This window comes from Tasmannia lanceolata, unplaced genomic scaffold (genome assembly GCF_043159265.1).
Source record: "Tasmannia lanceolata isolate RefF3 unplaced genomic scaffold, GAP_Taslan_0.1 ptg000044l, whole genome shotgun sequence".
NCBI lineage: Eukaryota > Viridiplantae > Streptophyta > Magnoliopsida > Canellales > Winteraceae > Tasmannia > Tasmannia lanceolata.
The window spans coordinates 23,138,007-23,161,594 of NW_027518721.1; the positions used below are offsets into that span (position 1 = coordinate 23,138,007).

Sequence of the window (23,588 nt, forward strand, 5' to 3'; positions counted from 1 at the left end):
GTTTTCTTCTAAGTCATTTTAGTGAAATTTGAAGTCCTTTTAGTAGTAAAATAACTTGGCATTCATTCTTTGTGTATTTGGCATTTCTCTTGAATCTCAATAATCTCCCTCAGAGCCACCTATATTTGCTATTCATTTGGTCTTAAAATCTTATGAACGTTTTACTTTGTTTTTAACAGAGTTATCATAGTTAAAACTTAAAACTAACATATAAGAGAAAACGGTTCCTACACATATGTGTAGAGAGTTCTCTACACACTAGCCTTAAATACAGTGGGGGCCCACATTGTTTGGGTGATCCAAGCCATCTATTTTAAAGGCCCTCACATAGATAGGGTGTCTACAAAAAATCAGATTTATAGGATCATCCCAACCCTACGAATTGTGGAGGTAAAATGGATGTCTTTAAACCTTTACAAATTAGTCCATTTTTTGCCTCCACAGTTCGAATGGTTAGGATGATCCTATGGATCTGATTTTTTGTGGACACCCTATCTATGTGAGGGCCTTAAAAATGAATGGTTTGGATCACCCAAATAATGTAGCCCCCACTGTATTTTAAGCTAGTGTGTAGATAACTTACCTACACATATGTGTAGGAACCGTTTTCTCAACATATAATATACCAACAAAAGATTTTTAAGTGTAATTTCTAACCCAAAGAAAAAAAACGGTTCGCCCATCGAAGTTTTCATAAAAAAGAACGTTATCAAGAGAGTGAAGTTCTATCATAATGATTTTAGAGTGAAGTTCTATCATAATGACCTAAATGTTACTCATTTCTATCTATAATTTTTCAAATTATTTTAATTTGGGTATTGTTTTAACCAATAATTGCATCTTTCATATTGGCCATCGCCCTCAATGTCTATGTGCAACGACAACTTCAAAGGAAAACTGACATTCACAGCTCCCCTTCCTTTATTTTAAATTTATCGCTCCCAACAAAGAAATCTCTGGAGTATAGATTCACATGTCTAATTCAATGCAATTGGGCACCTTTAATTTGGTCGATTTCTTTAATTTGGGACCAAATATCTTACTTTGATGGGAACTAGAGGATAAAAAAAATCCTTGTGATCAAATTTTATCTCTTCTATTTCATTTAGAAGCTCAAAACAAAAGAGATGGGTGAAAAGTCCAAAACAAGTGGCTGTTTCCTCTAGAGATTATCAAATAAACAGGAGGGAAATAATACAAACCCAACTGATCAAAATATTTAGATGGGAAATGATACAGGCACAACCATGTTTTGATAATAGGTGCGAACTCATCTTATGAATTCCCAAAAAGCTGTTAGCAGCCTTTGATAGTTGGTTGAAGCATATGGAACAAGTTGAGTATGTGCCTATTATCAAAACAAGGTTGTACTATATCATTTGCCTTTTATATAATTTTCCTGTGCTTATTTTATAGTTGGGACCTCTTCCAAACCATTCATTTGGATTGCCCCAACCTAAATAGGTTGTCCCCAAAATTTCATCTGCATAGAATGATCCTAACCCTCCAATCTTTAGAGGGATAGTAAATCATACAACATGTATTGATCCACCGGCCAACGTAAATAGGTTGTCCCCAAAATTTCATCTACATAGGATGATCCTAAACGCCCGATCTTTAGAGTAAATCATAGAACATGTATAGATCGGAGGGTTAGGATCATCACATGGAAATGAAATTTTGGCCTTAACCTATACTTTGGGGCGATCCAAATGAATGGGACGGATCTTTGAAGGAGGGCCTTACATTTTTTAACTATAAGAACTATACTCTGTGGAAAAGCTTAACATAAGACAAATTTCTTTCATGGACGGGGAAGATTCATATGCATCTTATTAGCGAAGCACTAGAATATCATTTTGACTAAAGAGGTACCAAAAGGACAAAAAGTTTTGTCGTCTGAAGGTAGGGAAAGCAATTGACGAAAGACATGATAGACATCAAAGAAGATGGTGGTCTTTCGCTCGAAAAAACTTGAGTAGTTTTTAATCATCATCGCAGATCGTTTAAAGTAGAGAAAATGCTAATAAAGTAGCATCCAACCATCACATAGACAACTCTCCTAATAAAAAAAACATATCAAATCCTGTCAGTTTGGTAAGAGTTGGGAACAATTCAAAGAAAAATACATATTTTTTTTATATGAGCTTACTGTTCCTGCGCTCGAGCGCAGATAAGCTTATCTGTTCCCTCTAAAATTGGAAGGGTTAGGACGATCCAATGGATCTGATTATTGGCATACACCCTATCTATGTAAGGGCCTTTCAAATGAATGCTTTGGATCACCCCAAAATGTGAGCTCACACAACAAGAATATTGGGTTTAACCGGCGGTCTAGACCACCGTTAAAAGTCCTACTATCAAAAAACATGGAAAGATGGTTAAGTGCATGCCTTTGCTAGATTAGGATGTGAGCTCAATATTTGCACCATGCCTTTTTCAATACTTAATTTTGACTTTCTCAAATATTTCCCAATAACATATGAGAAATTGAAGAATTACTCCTGAAATTTGCATTCAATTCAATAAAATGAAAGAATTTTGAATTATTTAGAAATATTAAAGTTGAAAACAGGGCATCAGAAGTTCTGGATTTGTTCAATTACTGTGAGAACTTAGGCACTGCACCTTACACAAATGTAACTTTCTTATATAAGATAAATACTAAAAACAAATCATGCTTTTATTTATGTGTCAATACCAGTTCCCAAGGTTTCAAATAGCAATGCATGTGAGCAGGTAGGGCTATTTCAATTATTTGGGTCCAAAAGTTTTACTTTGATAATCAGAAGGTTACAAAAAAGATTCTCAAATGAGGCTGTCACTTAAATCAAAAGCGTGGCCATTAAGTCACACTACAGAAACCCTAATTGTTAAACAGTATGAACAAGCTTCTATGTTAGATAATTTCTTCTATGAAAGGGAAGGGCTCTTATTACTGTGAAGTTTTGATTATCTTGGAATGGAAAATATATGTGTTAGAACTTGGAACTATTTCTATTATATTTCTACCAGTCAACTACATGTGCCTGTGTTGTGCTCATAAAAGCTTCACTACGGTACCATCATACGTATTGAGATGAGAGAAAAATAGAGATACCCACTTGACTCTTAGAAAGAGAACTAATATGTGCGTGTGTTAGAGAGAGAGAGAGAGTTATTGATCACATGAACAACAAAAACAAAAGAGAACAAAGAAGATAATAAATCTAGGGCGACGATATTTTCACGTCCCCGTACGCATTCGCCCCCTATTAACGTGATTTGACGTCAAAAAGAGTTAAAGCTGTCCACTTTTCACGTTAAAAGGGGGGCGAATGCGTACTGCAGAGGGGGTGAAAATATCTACTCACTAAATCTAAGACACTAGGTCTTTGCTTTCACTGCCTATAAAAGGAGAGCTGCTTTGAGCCTTGCATATATATATATACTCGGTTAGAGCCTGAAGGGAAGAGAAAATACAAGCATTTATTATCACAAAAAAATGTCTCTTCTCTTAGTTGGAACCATAGTTTTGACCCTCTTGATCGGGGGATCCAACTCTCAATTGAGTGCCACGTTTTACAGTACCACATGCCCAAACGTGACTAGCATAGTAAGCAACGTTATCCAACAGGCTCTACAATCGGATACTCGAATTGCCGCGAGCCTCCTTCGGCTTCATTTCCACGATTGCTTTGTCGATGTAAGCTCAACCTCTTCTTTGCGATTCTTATTTTCCTTTTGGGTTTAATTTGCTGAGGGCAGTACTCGTTAAGCATCATGTAACATGAATTTACACATGTTTTGATACTTGAGAACATAAATTTACGCATGTTTTTAACATGTTCATGTTCTCAAGAGCAATTAAATGATGCTTAATGAGTGCATATAGCAAAACACTTTCTTTTATACTTCTTCTAGAGAAGAGAGAGGATATCTCATGTGCAAAGAGGGGGTCTAAGTTCCGGCACAGAATCAGCAATTCGTGAAGGGCTTAGATTAATTACAGAAAGTAACTATGACTGACATCAGCCATGAAAGGGATGATCTAAAGTCCAAACCGTTCATTTGTGGAGCCACTACATAAGTGGGCTGTACACCGTAATTCATTTCCATAAGATAATCCTAACCCTCCAATCTGTAGAGGCACTGCAGAGTATAAAAACCTCTATAGATGGGAGGGTTAGGGTCATCGTATGGAGAAGATCTATGGGGGTAGAGGTTGTTTATGTTGTGGCCCAACAAATGAATTGTTTGGATCATCCTATGAAGTGGGCCCCATTTTACTTTTGGAAAAATACTGGATTTAATGCGCACGCAGCAGATAAAAACTTAGGATTAACAATCCGCATATTCCATGGAATATCAGTGTGGTCAGTTGTGAGACATGGCAGGAGAGGAAGAGAGTTGAGAAGGTGGGAGTGAGGGGAGCATAAATGAAAATAGTTTTGAAGCGAATGGATACAAGTTATGCCTTGGAATGAAAGACAATTCTGGAAAAAAAAAAAAAAGAAACCCAATTTAAAGTATCTTATTTTTTCACTATTTTTATGGATTCTAATGCCCTCTCCATGCCCTCCTCTCATATCCCTCCACCCTCCATCTCAGCTCCTCTTTTCTCGCTAGCGAATATTTCATCGAATAATTTTTCATGGTTGCCAAACATGCCATAAGGATTGAGATTAGTTAAAAAAGTAACTATTAGTGACATCCAGTTGTTCTCTTCGGTTGATTCTATAGTATTTCAAAACACACAACACCTAAAAATTTCCCTTCTCTTTAATATTGAAATGAAAGAGAAAAAATAGATTTCCAGTCACAAACGGCTGCTAATACCCCATAGGCTGAGGAGCAAAAGCGCACGTGTAAACGAGGTGCTCTACCTAACTGAGGTGATTGGATTTGCACCAATGGAATTTCTGTTACGATGGATCTTGGAATTCATTTATTTCTCTCAGGGGTGGCTTGGTTCAAATACCCACGGATTTGCTGTTTGCTTACTGGCGAACGAGATATCCAGCAACAAGAAGAAGGAAAAGGATTGAATAGCCACTAAAAGTAGTTTACCTTTTGCGTGACTAACTTCAGTGGGTCCTACTGTTTGATTGAGCTTAACTATAGATTTGATAGACCTTGTTTCAGATCACCTATGGCCCTAAATAGTCACCCCAATCATTCAATCCTCCAATCCTAGCATCCAATAATACAGACTTTCTGTTAGAGACAAACTAATCTTGATGAACGAAAATGACCACGACTTAGGGCACATGTGGCGTACATGCTTGGTGATCTGGACCGCCGATCTAATGCTTCTTCGTATTGATCCAGTGGATTTAAGTTCAGTCCCGTACTGTAGATCACATTCTTTAAGATTGAGACAGAAAAAAAAAATAATGGCTTAAATACATAATAATGGGCATTTTGTCATCACACTAGATCAACAGTCTAGAATCATCTGATGAGAGTGGGACCGAGAGCAATAGGCCGAACTTGTGATTTCCAGCAAGAATAAGTAATGCAATCATATCATTGTACCCCTACAGTGGATCCTTCTGTCCCATGATCGTTTTTCACAACGTAGCTAATGATCCAAAAATTCTCTTTTTGTGTTTTTGATCCCTTATTACAGTTTTTTTGTTGTCCATAATAACGAAAAATACATATAATTCACGATGATGAATGTTAGGATTGGATGTTTTGAATGGTTTCCCGTCCATAGTAAAGCCAAAGCAAGGCTAACCAACCATTATTTGCATATATAGGATTATGGGATTCGGAAGGTGTTAAAGTATAAAAGATAAATAACGCCTTTCTCCAACAGCTTAAGCTTTTAGAGAAGTTGGTAAGTTAACATGGTATCAGAGCCAAAGGTCTTGAGTTCAGACCTCCCGGATAGCAAAAATTCACATGCGATGGTCCGTGAAATGCCTTTTGTGATGTTCCCTAGCAAATCCCAAATGATGGACTTTGTCATCATTCGGTGGTTGGTCTGGCATGCGACATACCATATGCGAAATGTCTTCTGTGATGGTCACTAGCAAATCCCATATGTAAAAGGGCTATATGCATAAGAAATTAAGGCCATGTACGGCAACCATAAATATTTTTTCCATGGAATATTAGCTTAACTAGTGGTGAGCGAGGGTGGGGGAGGGAGAGATTTGAACGAGGTCGAGTAATGAAAGGGTAAGGAATTAAAGGATGAAAAACGAGAACAAGAAAAACTCCACTCAAAATATGATTTATCTTTTTCCTGTTTTGTAGCCAGCCTCCCCTTCACTCAGGCCCTCTTAAGTCTCTCTTTCTCTCACCCTTCCCACTCTCTCTCTTACCACTTTATTAAACCAATATTCCAAGGAAAGTTATTCCATGGTTTCCAAACATGGCCTAAATGGAAATAATTTCCAAGCCTATCTAAAGAGGCCCTAGGCCAATAAGGGTTATGTGAGAGCTAGTCTCTTTCTTATCCAAAGGCCACAAACAAAAGAAAACGACCATTTATAAGTAGGCAACACGTCACATAGCTCTTTTTAACTTAGCTCTTTCTTTTGGTGCAAAAACAGCCTTTTATCCCCCTGACAAGACCTTGACAAGATAGAATTTCTGTGTTCACTTCTTTTCTAGGGAAAAATATTATCAGATGTGAAATTTCTTATTTAAAAGCTGAAAATGATGTGGAAATTGACTTTTTCCCTGTTACTCGATATTTGGTTTCCGATTAAATATATCAGAAAGAGACTTTCCAAAAAAAACAAAACATTTTCCTTGACAGTTCCCTGGATTCCTTTTCCTTCTGCCATGTCACCTAGAAAGGAAAGGAACCGGGGAAAAGAAGTGAACAGAGCCTAAAGGTAATGTCATAAGAAAGTGCTGGCTACTTTTCGTACAATAATTGGTTCCACTTTCATGGTTATATTCCTATATGACAATAATCCAATGAAAACTAGCTGATGTTTGCACCCCCGTGGTTTTGGTACCAACACCTTTATATTTTCGAGATTTTATATGGTGTGAGTGGTAGTATTGTCCCATGTTTTTCAAATATTGTACGTCACACTCCATAGGATGATCCAAACCTGTTCATTTTTTGGGCCACAACGTAACGTGACAAAAAAAATCACTTCAGCTGGATGATTCTAATCCTCTGACCTAGCATTATGGAAATCTCTACAGATCCAAGGGTTAAGATCATCCTATGGAAATGATTAATGAATGGTTTGGATCATCCTATGAAGTGGGCCATACAATACTTTTTGAAAAATATTAGACTATACGGCCACACTCCGTGTGTAAAAACTCTATATTTTCTACATTTATTCACATACCCTGTACCAACAAACGACTAACATGCTATATAAGGAAGACATGCTTGTGTCAGGGTTGCACCAAACAGTCGTAGTAATATTGCCATGTGTCACTAAAAAAGGGTATACTCTGTCATTTACCAAACATATAGTAAAATTTAATAAAAAAATCACAATTAATTTAGGGCAGTGATTTACTCCCAAATATCTTAAATCGACTCCCTTTGTGTCTTTCTCTCTCTTCTGGGTTAGAGAGAGAAAGAGGAGAGAGATAGACACATGGGGGGTCGATTTAAGATATTTGGGAGTTGATTTATCACTCCCATTAATTTATTGTTTGTCTTCGTAGCACATCTCTTCTAAATGGAAATAAGATAGTCTTCGAAACGTCAAATGTTAATTAATTTGCTTTTTTTTCTAAGATAAAATCTTACAAAGAGCATTTTTGGAAATAAGAATCCGCAAATATTATCTTAAATAAATTCTTATTGCAAATAAGTATCTATTTTTGCGACATCCAAAAAGGCCCTAAATCTTCCACGAGGTAGTCTGCTTTATCGCAGCGGAATAAGCCATTCACTTTACTTGAAGGGCTGAGATTAATTACAAAAACAAAATCTATGATCTTGGGCTTGAAAAGCAGTTCATTTTTTGCAAGATTAGCTAAGTGGTGACTAAGGTTTTAAATTCTGAGCGGTTTCGGTTTCTGCCATCAGCGAAACATTTCAGTTTCGGTTAGAAATTTCAACCAAAATCTTATAAAATCACGAAAAAAATTCAGTATGAAATCATGGCCAAAATCCAGGTAAGATTCTTTGCTATTTGGTTTTTCTTTATATATTTCTTGTTTTTTTTTAGAAATTTCTTAAAGGAATCTCGTTGTTCTTCTCTTTTCTGCAAGTGAAGTTGTTTTTTGTCCGGGCTTCTGCCGAAATGTAAACAATTCGACATAAACTTTGCTTCTTTTTTTATATATGAAAAGTTGCATGTTTCGTATATTTCAACTTAAACATTAACTAAATACCGAGATTTTGGGCGAAATTCCAAAATCTTGTAATTTTCCGAATCCAAGTGGATTTTGTTTCAGTGGCAGTCAAAATCGAAATATTTCGGCGATTTCGTTTCATTTCTAGCGCAATTTAAAACCATGGTGGTGACTAGGGTTGCAACTTAGAATCAACCCAAACTCAACCAAACTTTAATGGTAAAAACTCAACCTAAAATCTCAAAAATCGACCCGAGTTGCAACTCTAGCTGTGACGAATTCCAGATCAGTCCATCCTTCAATATCATCACGTAATCATATGAAGATGTTAGGGTTATGTAAGGCATACTACCTAATCATTCATGTTGGACTAAAGGAAAATAAATTGTTGTGCTTTTTTAAGGGTTGCGATGGGTCAATTTTGTTGGACAATAGCAGCACCATAGTAACCGAGAAGGATGCCGGCCCCAATAGTAACTCTGTTAGGGGTTTCGGTGTGGTGGACAATATCAAAACTGCTGTGGAGAACTCTTGCGCCGGTGTGGTCTCTTGTGCGGACATTCTCGCCATTGCTGCTCAAGTGTCCGTGACTCTGGTATGTTTCCACATATTCCTTTTTTCAATTTATTATATATACTAATGATATCATATGGTGTTCGGGGGTTTATGCGTGTAATGGGGTACGACATAGAAGCCACCTTTGATATTTGATCCAACGATGGCCTCTGAAAAAGTTGGGTATCACTACTTGTAGGAGCTATAAATTTCCTTTTTATTGCTTAATTTTACTTAAAATGTAGTCTAATTAATGGTTCTCTCTTATCCATGCAAGTGTTTTTTTTTTAATTCTTACAAAACTTTTAGGCCCTTGAACAAAACATTTAATACTTCAATCAAAACCCAACCCGCCTTTAAATCTATGCACCCTATCCCAATTCACCCGATTTTCCAAATAGGGTCGGGTTGGAACAAAATGGGTTTGGCTTGGTCCGAGCATAGTTAGCAAAACGTGATTCGGCAAAAAACGGGACGGCAAAAATTCGAGTTTCATATGGTATTCTTCAAAAAAATGCAGTCAAAAAAACAGAAACAGAAGAAAAGGAGTTTAGAATTTTGTCATTTATAAAATGGTGGGGGTAAAATTGTAAAATTGGGCAAAAAATGTGTTTAAAATGTTTTAAACGCATTTTAAACGTGTTTAAAATGTTTTTATTTGTTGTAAAAGTTTTAAATGGCACACCAATAAAACGCCGTTTAAAACAGAGTTTTGCTAACTATGGGTCCAAGTAGGGGTGCAACTTGGGTCAGGTTGGGTTGAGAAAATGAATTAGAATCAATCTGAACCCGACCCAATTTGAAGGTAAAAGCTCAACATAAATTCCCAAAAATCAACCCGACTTGCATTCCTAGGTCCGTGGCAAAAACAGGAAAAAAAATACAAAAAATCCATAACCCTACGATATTGAAATCGCAATAAAATCATGATAAAGTTAGGGGATGGCCTCTTCAGTTGGGTTGCTGAAGGCCTCAACCTTAACCTAACCCAAAATTAGTTTGGGTTGGAAATGGAAAATAGCTAGGTTATGAGAGTTGAAACTAAATGATATATCTTACTGGTCTCCTTGTTACAGTCAGGAGGGCCCACCTGGAATGCGCTATTGGGAAGAAGGGATAGCACGACGGCAAACTTAGCCGGAGCTAATACCAACCTTCCGAGTCCCTTCGCGAGCCTAAGCAACATTACAGCCAAGTTCTCTGCTGTGGGCCTTGACACAACCGATCTAGTCGCATTATCTGGTAAGGGCTCGGATGGGGAGTGATCATTTTCCGGAAAAGACAAACAAAATGGAGTGAAAAATGCTAGAAAAGGGGTGAAAGTATCATTTCTCATTATGGGTGCGACTCGGGCCAGGTTGGGTCGGATTGAGTCCAACCCATCAAAGCCGAATTTCCAAATTGGGCCGTGTTAGGTTCGGGCTGGCCCGAGATAAAATGTGGAAACATACAAAAAAAGTGACATTTATTTTGGGGTCGGGTGGGTTCGGGTTTGGGTCACAATAATTAAAATCATAATAAAATTAGTGTGAGTGATTGGGGTCGGGTGGCGTCAGGTTGCCCTAGTCCTCGACGCTAACCCAACCCAAGCCAACCCGAGCCAAATTCTGGATAAACCCACCAGGTTCGGGTTGGACCCAACCCGAATTGTACCCCTATTTCCCATGCCTCAATAACATTAGTACTTTTTCTTCAACTATGACATCTGACCACTATGTGTGTGTGTGTGTGCCATTTTCAGGTGGTCACACATTTGGACGTGCTAAATGTTCATCATTCAGTAGTCGTCTGTACAATTTCAGTGGCACTGGAAGTCCTGACCCAACACTAAACTCCACTTATTTGGCGACGCTTCAACAAACATGCCCCCAAAATGGATCCTCCAATACCTTGACTAATTTCGATCCAACAACCCCTGACACTTTCGATAGTAACTACTTCTCTAATCTTCAGAACAACAACGGCCTTCTCCAATCGGATCAAGAGCTATTTTCAACTAGTGGGGCTTCAACCATCTCCATTGTTAACAGCTTCAGTAGCAACCAAACCGCCTTCTTTCAGAGCTTCGTTACATCTATGATAAACATGGGGAATATCAGCCCTTTAACAGGTACCAATGGACAGATTCGTTCCGATTGTAAAAAGGTTAATGGAAGTTAAGCTTTCACATGATGATGAATAGTATTTTATCTCGGCCTACTTGGGCGGGGGGTGATCCATTGAGAAGTCCTTGTGTTGCACCACTCATTTTCTTTCCTACCAAAAGACAGATTGAATAATGTTTTGATCAGCCAAAACCAATCTAAAGGTACTTGTAAGGGTATTACTCTTAGAAAGAGATGCCCAAGTGCTATATATAGTTTGTGTTTCTTTTAATGAGTAGAGGCTAGAATGGAAGTGTGCATTGGCTGATGTATTTGTGTACAAGGAAATAAGATTACAAGATACAATATCCCAATCTTTAATTTATTTGGGCCCAATAAGGATAGATCAAAACCAAAGACCAGACCGTGGAAATGATCCTAGCTGCTCGATTAACCTTGCCTCGTTGGCTTTGCTAGATTGGATTAATACATGCCATTCCAAGGAATCTTTATTTTAGTCTGAGTGGGTATGTTTTGATGCACAAAGAAGTGGAAAAATAAAAGTAAACGAACACATTCCATTTACTAGCGTTGCTTGGTTGTCATGTACTATATGAATTTTCAAAATGCAATCTCAATTGCAATGCCTTACTTTCCTTTGGGGTCCATTTGATTGGCACAAAAGTAGTATTTTACTAAGAAAAGAAAGTAAAATGATGTCACTTTGTTTTCTTTCTTATAAGCGTTTGGTCACAGAAGGCATTTAGTGGCTGGCTGTTGCATGAGAGAGCAGCCACCCCATATGAATTATATGAATAGGACAAAATCTGATGAAAAGTGGGCATAGGTGTGGCTGTTCTCTCCGCGAAATGCCTTTAATTCTGCGAAGTTCCTTGGCAAATCCCATTTTCTTTGTGGTAGGTAAACTGGGATCGAACCTCCGACCTCAAGATTGAAGACCAAAGCCTTGACTAGGGGTGTCAACGGATCCACTTCGGGTTGAATCCACCTATGTCACAGTCACGATCCATTCAAATTCCTTATTGGTCGGGTCGGAGTCTGATTGTTCTTCGGACCCTACTTTTCACGTCATGATCAAGATCCATTTTAATTCGGACCGTTCATCAGAGTGTCCTATTATGTCCCACTAAGCTAAGTAAACAATTAATTTTTTTAAAAAGAGTTAGAATGGCAGTCCACTATTAGTGTGTCTCTGTGCATTTTCTTCGGCTAAATTAAAATTTTATATATGTTTATTCTATGCATATAATAATGCTTGTAAACAATAAAACTAATCAAAATTACATACACAAATATAATGTATAACTATTATCAATGAATATGATGCATAAAGAACGAAACCAATCTCTCTTTTCCTTCGTGAAAGTATGAAATGAGTGAAATCGCATTCCCATCCAATTCATTAAGTGATAAGAAAGGTTTTGACCAACATACCCTTATAGAATGGTTAGCATTAACAAAATTTGGAGGGTATCTTTGCAAACCATTTCGGATCGTGACTATCCAATGGGCATCTGTGGCGTGTCCATACCCAATCCGAAATTTTTCGGATCCCAAATTTGATGATCCGAAATATGCCCATGGATCCTATTCATATGTTTAGATCCCGTTCATTAACGTTCGGATTAAGACAATCCTGTTCATTAACTTTAGATTTGGGGGCAATTATGTCTTTGGCACTTGGTTAGGGTTAGGGCTTCCTAATAGAATCTATAAATACTCTCCGTAGGGGTTTCTGCAGAGAATTAATTGACCCTAACTTCTGCAGCCCAAGGAGAGGAGAGAATTTGTGCGAAAGACCTAGGAAATCTTGGAAATCCGAGTTTTGAAGATCTGTAGGCGATCTAAGGTAAGATCTATACTTGTGTGATCATTGCGTGATTAAGAACCCTAAAAGATCTAGGATTAATAAAAGTTCAGCTGGAGATTTTATTCCAGATCAAGTATAAGAACTTAAGAGAGGGATTTTGGATCCTTATGGAATAAGAATATGGGTTTTGGAACCCTAATGAACTAGGTCTTTTTGTGTTTAACCCTAATAGATTAAATAAATCAAAATAATTAGATTGGTGATTTTCTAAGGGTAAAATTGGATTCAATGGATTCCTCGTAATGAACGGAGTCTGTTGGATCCGACCTTGCTCAAATCGGAGAACGAACAATAAAGATATGAAAATTTGAATGTTGATGAAAATCGGGCGAAATCTGAAATTTCGGGGAAAAACCCAGTCCCCAATAATCGGACGCCCGAAGGGTTGTCTTTGGACATTCGAAGGGTGGGTTGGATGTCCAGTTCGGACGCTTGACCACAATACCAGAGAGTTGGGTTTTTGGGAAAAATCTCAGAGACGCCCGAAGGTGCTTTGTCGGACGCCAGATGACTTCGGTTGGGCGTCCGAACAGTAAAGAAAATTTATGTTTGTTTTGAATTTGGGGAGCATGGACTTCAGCTTCAGGATACTTCTTTGGGTCCTTTAGTGACATTTAATGTATGATTATCAGGTGATTAGCTCTCCAATTGGGAAAGCTTCTGGCACACTTGAGGTACGTAATAACGTACTAGTGGTAACCATTTCGTAGCATAAGAATTTAAACCTTAGACCTTGAACTTGAGACCTTTGTGGTAACCATTGAACTATGAAACCATTGTAGTGAGATTCTCTTTTCCACTTTATCCAATTTTATTTTATTGCTATCTGTATTGCATTTTATTAGTTGTTATTATGTACTGGGCTTCGGATGATTGTTGATAACAATCTACAGATTCTGGTCAGCAAAGCGTTGGCGAGGAGGTGGACGCTTAGGATTTCGTCTTCATATTATTAGTAGCTATAGTTCTTTAGCTTTGATATTGTGAGTATTAAGTTTGACTTGGTGAATAATTGATGACCGTTATTTGTTATTGGATTTATAATAAGAAGAAAGTGTTCCTGAGCTATAGCTCAAAACCACATGTGGCCCCACATTTTTTGGGGGATCCAAAGCATTCATTTGGAAGGCCCTTTCACGGATAGGGTGTGTACCAAAAATTAGCCCTATAGGATCATCCTAACCCTGCCATTTGTGGAGGGAAAATGGGCAGAAACATGGACACACATTGTCTGTCCATTTTCCCCTCGACCTTTGATTGTGTTAGGATGATCATACATGACTGATTTTTTATACACACCCTATCCGTGGAAGGGCCTTCCAAATGAATGCTTTGGATCCCCCAAAAAATGTGGGGCCACATGTATTTTTGAGCTATAGTTGAAATAAGCTTATCTGAGCTATAGCTTATGAACACTTTCCTCTTAAAATAAATGGGAAAATATCCCAAATTTGGATTTTAAGATGATTTGATAGTTTTTGTTAAAACTTTGGTTTTGATATGACTATTTGTAGCTGTGTATACCTGTAAGGTTATCTTTGCAGGTATACGGGACTGTCGTGCCCCGCGTGACAGTTGCGGCTACGATCTGGACTGCTCGGATGTGTGTCGCGGTCTAGTAGAAGGGTGGTCGGGTCGACTGGGCAACCTACACTCAAAGAGGTCGGTTAGGAATGCCCGGAGTCGGAACTTAGGGGAAGCACACCGATGCTTAAGTCATAGAGACAATAGATAAAAACTGAGCAAAGACAAAAGAGCTCGGCGTCTAATAATAGGAAAGCTCAGATTCCAAGGCACAAAGGTCGGCTAGGCATATATGGATTGTTGCATCTCCCTCAAATCAGAGTTGGGGTTTCCCTTTTATAAACGGAGGTTCCAGGGATCGCGGGCCATCGACATGACAGCTGGCGGTGCCAGTATGGTCCCAGATGGGCTCATATGACCCTCCAAGAGTTATGGGCCGGCGATGTGATGGCCGACGTGACTTCGTACAGTTTTTTGGGATATGCAGCCCAGGAATGCTAAGCCATAGTGTCATATGTCGGGATTTTCGCGGGCCAGCTGGCCAAGGATGGGGATTTTCTCCAAGAAGCTTGACTTTGCTTTGCCACATGGTGCCATCTCATTGGGCGGCCGCGTGGGGCTTGTGCCACGTGTCAGTGCCTGATTGGTGCTCGCATTGATCCCCAACACTTAATAAAATGACATCATTTTACTTCTACTTCTACCTGTACTTCCACATGTGATCAGCATGAACATGGAAAGAGGCAGGAAAGTAAAGGAACATGAATCCATATTCCATTTTATTTATACAAACGGACGCCAAAGGAGGAAAAATACCTTGTTTGGTAGACCCACGTATCAAGGGTGAGGTTTTATGGCTGGTTTAACCTAGCGCCAGCTACTATCTCTATATAATACCTCCTTCTCTCCCAAAACCCTAAATCTCCTTTCTATTCACCTTACAAAATCCTCTCTCTCTCTCTCTCTCTCTTTCTCATGATTGGGAAAGGGGAGAAAAAGAACAGGCTCAAAATCTGCCTATCTTTTCTATTCTTATTCAAGGTGAGTGTGGAATTCATTCCTTCAATTTCTTACTTTTCATTTCAAGATTCGTAATCTTGAAACCCTAGATTTTTAATCTTACATTTCTTTCTAGATCTGGTGGGAGATTTGTCACGATCTTTGGAAATTAGGGTTTCTTTCACAGGTTTTTAGATCTTGATTTTGATTTTTTGTATTACTGATGGAGAATGAGGCTGAGAGTAGGGTGGATGTGGATTTGAATCTAATACCTCTATCTCCTCCTAGTCTTACTGAATCTACCAATATAGATGAAGAGATCTTAGGAAATTACCAACATTTATTCAGCGAACGTATACGACCTAATAGCCGATGGAGAAGACGATTAGGTCGACTTCTTTTCGCTCCCGAAACCCCACCCCCCTCTGAAATTCAAAGAATTTCAATGGATTCACTGTTCAACCCCTTGGAAGAGGTCAGAACTCAGGCTGGGGAGAGTAGTATAGGTGGCGGTGAAAGAAGCAATGTCGGGTCCCAAAGCATTGTTGGGTCTAGTGGGAATGGGAGAGAACTGATTGCTAGTGCGTTGGGAGAGCGCGTTGAGAGCAGAGGGGGTAGTGGTGATGGTGTTAGCTGTTTTGAATGTAACATTTGTTTGGAGATGGCAAGGGACCCTGTAGTGACCTCGTGTGGGCATTTGTTCTGTTGGTCTTGTCTTTATCAGTGGCTTCATGTTCATTCGGATACACAAGAATGCCCTGTTTGTAAGGGTGAGGTGACAGAGAAGAACTTGACGCCTATTTATGGCCGTGGAAGTGAGGAGAAGAAGGTTGATGAGGAGGAGGGGGAGTTGTCTTTTAACTTTAAGACGCCTCCAAGGCCCCATGCTCAAAGGATTGAGAGCTCGAGGCAGAGGGTTCATCGTGGGCGTTTATCTTGGGGGATTGAGGATGTAACTAGAAGAATAAGGATTAATTCTGCTTTGTTGGGTGCTTCTATGGAGACACTTGAGCGGATTAATGCCTCCGTCGATCAGATTCGTAATAGGTTGAGAGTTGTCCAGGGGTTGCGTAGAGGGGATTCGGATCAGGGGGCATCGAATTTGGGGACTGGAGTGTTCCAAAATGAGGCCAATGTGAGACAGGGCAATTTGCTCAGTCGGGGGAGAGATGCCCGTATGCGGGTTCTTTCTATGCTTCGAAGGCAGAGACCGAATAGAGAGGCCTCGTCTAGTGCCAATGTTCCACCCGCAACAAATTTGGTTGACCCATTGGTTCAGACACCTCATGATGGCCATTTGAGTCCTGGTGATACTCAGACTTTAGCAGTTGGAGGATGGGCTCAGCAATTATCTGAGCATATGTTGGTTGACGATAGGGATAGGGGTTCTGTTTCAAGCACTGTTGCTGTTGTACAATCAGAAAGCCCGATACAAGATACCGCTACGGGCCCTCATTCTGTTGGGTCTTCTTCTACAAGAAGTGCAAGAGATGATGCTTCGGGATCCTTAGATGTGGATGGAGATGTTTTTCTTATACCAAAGAGGAGAAGATTGAACTGATCAGTCAAATTGCTGAGAGCTTAAGGCTCCTTATTTATCGTGTCACCTCCCCAATTTTTCTAAGTTTTTCTGGCCTGACTTTAGCAAGAGTGTTATATTAGACTTGTTATCAGCCTATCCTGGCTCATGTTCGATCTCAGCATTGGTTTTTATTATCCTCTTGATATCACTTATGTATTCAGCATTTCTTCTTTACTCGCATACTCTGCAGGCGCAATCTCTTTGCAACACCTATGTGAGTACTGAAACCTCCCTTGTTGCAGACTGGTACATTGTTTTCTGTTGTATGTAGCAGGCTAGCAGCTTCTTCAAGTTTTATACTTAAAAAAAAAGATATATTTTCTTTTTTTGTGTGTAAGCATCTTTTGTTTGTTGCGGACTGCACTCTTTATCTTTCCAGCTTGTGGACAAGTTCACATTTGTAATTTACAGAATGGCCAGCTTTTGAATAGTGTTATATGTACTCCTGCAAGTGTCTTACTATGGCTCCTTATGATATGGTCTCTGTCTCCGGCTTATTTCACTGTTAGCTGCATGTTTTGTGAGTTTTAGTTTTTACCTCCTACTTTCTTCCATTCCTAATGGCAGCTAGACAGATATATTCATATCTGTGTGTATGTGTGTATAAAAGATGAGATTAGCAAGTTTATCAGAGGTGCCTTTATGTTCATTTACTGTATGTAAAGCCTTATAACCGATTTTGTAAGCCAGATATGATAACAGTTAGATTTCTATGGGCAAATACTCTTCTTTTTTCTTATTTTTTTTAACATGTGTGAGGCTTGACATAATAGTCATAAAACATAAACATTCTGAACATGTGAGGCATCTAAGGCTTAACATTTCAACTAAAGTGCTAGTGGGGAGATTTCAGATTGAGGATGCTATTGCAGTTCAGTACTTAGTAGGAGCAGTGTTTAAAAACGCGGATTTGACGCGGAACGCGGCCAGGAAAAATCCTTGTCGACTCAACGCGGACGCGGCCAAGAATGCGGTTGACGAGGTTGACGCGGTCATAACTTGGAAGAGTCGAAGGAGTTTAATGACTATGTAGGGCAAAACGCGGAATGCGGATGTGGTGCAATGCGGAACGCGGCCAAGGCAAAAAGGAGTCGACTCGGGGGAGTTCCTTGTCGAGTCAAGGAGTTTTTGAACACTGAGTAGGAGAGTAGTCATTAATTTGTTATTTCTTATGAGTAGCTCATTTGAGGATGCTATTGTAGTTCAGTACTTGGGAGGGCAAGCCTTGGCACAACGGGAAGGTTGCTCCATTGTGACCTGGTGGTCACGGGTTTGAGTCACGGAAACAGCCTCTCTGCAAAGCAGGGGTAAGGCTGCGTACATCTAGCCCTCCGCAGACCTCGCAATGGCGCGAGCCTCTTGCACTGGGCCACCCTTTTTATATGAGTAGCTCATTTTTCTTGCGTGGCGTGAAAGATTAGGGCATTTGAGCATTCACTTTGGATGAGTCTCCTATCATGATTTTCCTCTCATGAAGGCTTAGGTATACCTCAACAGGTATCTGTTCTCTTTTGGAAGGCATTTGGTCCGATCGGTCCATTTGTGTGCTTGTTGACTCTCCTGGGATAATGGTAACCTGTCAAGATTTGAGCCTCGCTTGTTATCTCTTCACGGCCACTTCAGATCTAATTAGACCTTGTAATAAATCCATGGAATAATCTCCTTCTCTGAAAACTATATGTCAATTTTAATGAATGATAAGTAAAATTGAGGAGGCTGAGTGGAACACTAAAGTAAATGAAAATGTCACCTCTTTTGAGTTGTGAAGATGAAATCAGAGACCTATTTAGGATTTTGGAAAAAAATTAGTAGAGTGGAAGCATGAAGCAAGTTAGAAGCCAGAAAGGATAATGACTTTATTTTTTTTTGAGACGGTAGGATAATGACTTTATTGACAACATTAAGATTCTATGCTAGAAACTGAGGAGAGTGAGAAACATGGATTATAGATTTTGTGTGAAAAATCCATTGAGTAAGAGGTGAATATGGTTATGTTATAAAAGTTGCGAAGCATTGAACTATTGATGAAAGTTTGACCAAGGTTGTCTTGGATGTCGAGAGGGTGCTATTAATCATTCTAGTTGGTGGGAGTGTGGGACTCTAGTGACCTGTAGAGGTATTATGAAAGGATAATTTCTTTTCCATTTGCAATTAGATTATTAGCTATGAGTTGTTTGGGAAAGACTTGTATTGGACGTTGACTTAGGTTATGTAAATAATAAATACTTCGAGATAATGAGGAAGGGTGGAGAAGAGGGATAGCGTGATTTCAGTTGGAGGAGTATAAACTTAATTTCTTCATTAACTTCACATAATGACAATACATTGGTATATGTTTTAATTTTAATATTATCATTGCTTACCTTTTAGCAGGAAAAAAAACACAATACGTTGGCGCGCGTGCGCGCACACACACACACAAGAAAGTCCAATGATCAAAATACCCTTAGGACGGATTTCTACAACTTATATCTAGATCTCATGCCCAACTAGCATGGATTTCCACAACTTTAAGTGAAATGCAATACTTTGCTATTTACATGCGAATATCTAGATCTCATGCCCAATTAACATCTAAGTAGCCACATACTCTAACTATCTTGTCCTGTTATGCTCTATAGAGTAATTCATGATCCAATGTACCTCTGATGTATCTCATGATCCTCTTGGCTTCATAAAGAGGCTCTTCTCTTGGATCATGATGATATTAGTAAACCTCACTCACCACTTAGGTAATGTCAGGTCTAGTGAGTGTAAGGTCTGGAGCACCCGTAACATACTCCAATAAACATGAGGATCTCTGATCATTTCTCCTTGTTTACCACTAATCTTTTAGTTATGCACTACAAGGGTGCTGACGGGTTTGCAGTTGATCGAAACATTTTTAGTAAATCCACAACATCCTTCCTGATAGACATGGCTCTCGGATCTCTCCACAAAGTCCAATGAAGCAGCATAGCTCTCCTAGATCCTTCATATCAAAGGTCCACTTCAGATTATTTTTAGGAACATGAATCTCCGAACCGTCATTCCTGATATAATGATGTGTTCCACATCCACTAAGACGAATACCATTGATCATTTAGAATACTTGATAAGCAAGAATTTTTCAGACTTAATTCTCTAGTTCTCCTGTAGCATTTGTGCTTATGTGCTTGATGTAGCTTGTGGAACCATCCTTTGAGCCTTTTTCAACTTTCAACCCATAGATTGCCTTCTTAAGTTGACAAACAAAATGGTTAATGTTTGTAGACTCAAACCCTCTTGGATCCTCCATGTATAATTCCTCCCTGAGAAGCACATGCTTCACAGCCATCTGGCTAATTGTTCAACCAATTATATTGGCTACAGCACGAATGAATCTTATCATCGTGCTCTTTACTACGGGACTGAATGACTTGTGTCACAGTCAAGTCTTTGGTTTTTGTTATATTTCTTAGCTACTAGCCTTGACTTATACCGTGGTAGTAGTACTTTTGGGTTTTTCCTTCAGCTTGAGAACCTACTTACAACCTATTCTTACCTGCTGTAGGTATAGCTACTGTGTCCAAACTCCAGTGTGTCTTTGCAATATGGTGCCCCCGTTTCTTTTGCCATTGCCAATATCCACCTGTCACTAGAAGCCGCCTTATTAAATTTTATCGGCTTAGCCTTACTCAAAAAAAAGAAAAAAGAAAAAAGAAAACTTCTGTAAGGGCTTGTGGTTCTGACAAACATAATGCTTCTCATGGTTGTATAATGCGATTGGTATGGGCTTATACGTCTGACGAATATAATGCTTCTCCTACGGTTTTATAATGTGACTGGTAGTAAACTTAAAAATAAGTTTAATACAATTGCCAAAGTAGAATAAGTGGTGTTTGCATCTCGGTACAAAACTATAGTATCCTCATTGCTAGATATCTCCCCCTTAACCTCGTGCCCAATGGTTGGTGGATCATAGAAATGTAATTTTTCAAACGAGATATGACATGGGATTAAAATTTTGCAAGATTATATTAACACTGATGACCCTTGTTATCATGACTATATCCAATAAAAATCCAAGTAATAGCCGTGGGAGAGAATTTATTATGTGTAGATGAAGGAACATGCGTATAATATATACATCCCGATGTTCAACTCAACTCAACTCAACTCAACTCAACTAAGTCTTTGTCCTAAACTAGTTGCTAATGAATCCTTTTGAAAATTTACATGAAGAAGGTGAAAGGATCTACCCTGCTCAAATTGACTAAGTCTAATCCTAACACTAGTTGGGTTCGTCTACATGGAATACATCTCGATGTTCTAAATGAAAAATAATATGGGTATGCATCAAGTAGTACGTGAGTGGGAGAAGCCCAACCAAGAGTAGTCGATGGGAGCATGTTAATGACATGGATTACTATGTGGAATTCTTCAGTCCATAGATGGTTAGGATCCCAAGAGTAAAGTAGGGTGGATGCTTTTAAGACCATTAAAAAAAAAGGGTCCTCTGTAATGTGAAGATGCTTTCATTCAAAAGTTCCATTATGAGGGAGTATGCGCAGGGCAAGTGTTGATGGGAGGGCATAAGTCTTAAAAAGCTCTGGGTATTTTTACCACCTCCATCACTTCGTAGGGATGAGATACCTGCGCTATAATGCTCAATAACAAGATTATTGAAAAAAAAAAATACAGAAATCACATCTGACTTTTGTCCAAGAAAATAAATCTAAGCAGAGATAATCATCCACAAATATAATATAGAAAGGAGAATCAAAATGAGGAGCAAGGATAGGGCCCCAAAAATTAGAGTAAAAAAGCTCATATGGAAATGATGTCTTAATACTATTCTTAGAAGCAAAAAAAGTTTATAATTAATACTACGTACACCACAGTATGAGCTGATAGTGTGGGAAGGCCTAGATAATATGAGAACCGAGTAAAGGATGAATGGAGGTCATGTCACGTGAGTCGTCATTAACATTGTGCATGGAGCATATATCTATGATCCACAAAGCTTCAGAATGCATCCTGATAGAAAGATCATCCGTGTGATGAGCTGGGCTTGACAAGGCCTAGACGAGCTAATAGTGTGGGAGAAGACCTCCTTGGGCACGTTTTGGCCGCCCACCATGTGCTGGTCTTGTATGATAGGTGATTGGACGTGCACATTGATAATAAGGAGCTTGTTGTTGATATTGAGATTGTTGTAAATTCTGATCAAATCTGCTTCCACAACCTTCGCTGCTACCTCGAGCACGTGCAGGTGGTGCATTGGACGAGGAGAATGCCTTAGAAGTGTCAATAGAGGGAGGCTTAGAAGTGGTCTTAGATGCAAACACAAGGCCATCATGCTCAATAAGTAACATCAAAGCTCAGAGAGTGACAGAGAAATTGAGCAAGTGAGAATACATAGAATAATCATCACCAGGCCCTAGCAGACATTGTCACGTTCATCACTAGGGTGCTAAATGGCAGTAAACTAATTGAAGAGATGTTTCATCCTTATCAAGTACTCTTAAAGACGATATTCTTTTTGGCTGTTTTGAAGCTCAATATGTTGCTGTATGATCACATTGCCCAGCATACAGGGCACATAAAGCCATTTCACAAATCACAAGCAGAAATTACTAGTGTTTCAAAATGTGGATGCTGACCAGAATGCGGAAAGCCATTTCACAAATCACAAGCAGAAGTCACTAGTGTTTCAACATGTGGATGCTGACCAGAATGCGGCCAAAGCAAATCCTAGTCGACTTGGCGTAGTGCAATCTAGTACTCGATTGACTCGGACAAATACTCAGTTGATGCAGTCGTAACTTTGGGTGGTCAAAGGAGTTTTGATCAAGGTTGCCAGAGCGGGAATCGAAAGCGGGAATCGAAGGCTCCAGGGAAGAATACTGCTTCCTTGGTTTTGATTGACCTTGTAGGGACATAGCACGGACTAGGCCAATAACTCGACAAAGGTGAAAGGCAGTCAACTTGGGTCAGTTGACGATGCCGCAAGGGAGTTTTGAAACTATGGAAGTCACATCAAGGACTTTAGCAAGTACTTATATATATATATATATATATATATATATATATATATATATAGTATAATGTAGCCGGATAGGTTTCACTGTTCACGCCCATGTGGACAATCCCCCCCATTGTTTGATCTAAGTGGCATTCTTTTCCCATGACGCAAAACGATTTCAATAAGGGGAATGATATTTTCCCCTCTCCGACGGATAAAATCACCCCCCTCTCTTTTACGTTATTTGTTAAGGTTTAAAGGCAAAGAAAAACGTTAAAGGGGTGAATTTGTCCTTTAGCAGTGAACTACCCCCTCTGACGGATAAAATCCCCCCTTTAACGTTATTCATTAAAGTTTTAAAGGCAAAGAAAAACATTAAAGGGGACCATTCAAAAAATAAATAAAAAAAGAAAAACATTAAAGGGGGTGAATTTGTCCGTGAACTATTCTCACAGAAACCGTTAAAGGGGGGCGGGGGGGATATCATTTCCCTTTCAGTAAAGCTAAGATTTTGCATCCTATTGATTCCTAAAAGCTCTCTCTCTCTCTCTAAGAAGATTACGGGAGATAAAATCATCACCAAATCGTTTTCTATTAAAATACTCCACTTCATTGCTTGGCTCATTCATTGAATCTAAGGTTAAGTGACTTTAAATTTATTTGGATCGGTAGCTATGTTTATTTCTTACTTTTAAC

At 39.1% G+C, this 23,588-nt stretch overlaps 2 protein-coding genes and 1 long non-coding RNA gene across 4 annotated transcripts; all 3 read left to right on the forward strand.

Annotated features, from left to right (window-relative positions):
- The first annotated feature begins 3,413 nt into the window (after positions 1–3,413).
- LOC143863475 (peroxidase A2-like) lies at positions 3,414–11,295 on the forward strand. 2 transcript variants are annotated; one of them, XM_077374144.1, is made up of 4 exons: positions 3,414–3,685; positions 8,675–8,866; positions 9,903–10,068; positions 10,568–11,295. In XM_077374144.1, exons 1-4 carry the CDS (start codon positions 3,485–3,487, stop codon positions 10,984–10,986), a joined length of 978 nt encoding a protein of 325 aa, XP_077230259.1. In that variant the 5' UTR covers positions 3,414–3,484; the 3' UTR covers positions 10,987–11,295. The 2 variants fall into 2 exon arrangements, with proteins under 2 accessions (XP_077230259.1, XP_077230260.1); XM_077374145.1 differs by lacking the exon at positions 3,414–3,685 and adding an exon at positions 7,704–8,091.
- Positions 11,296–12,704: 1,409 nt separating this feature from the next.
- On the forward strand, positions 12,705–13,645 carry LOC143863256 (uncharacterized). The gene is made up of 2 exons (XR_013240841.1): positions 12,705–12,780; positions 13,434–13,645. It is a non-coding gene; the product is annotated as an uncharacterized LOC143863256 (long non-coding RNA).
- Positions 13,646–15,048: 1,403 nt separating this feature from the next.
- LOC143863878 (RING/U-box superfamily protein) lies at positions 15,049–17,368 on the forward strand. Its single transcript, XM_077374658.1, has one exon. The coding sequence runs from the start codon at positions 15,548–15,550 to the stop codon at positions 16,883–16,885; it is 1,338 nt and encodes a 445-aa protein (XP_077230773.1). The 5' UTR covers positions 15,049–15,547; the 3' UTR covers positions 16,886–17,368.
- The last annotated feature ends 6,220 nt before the right edge of the window (positions 17,369–23,588 follow it).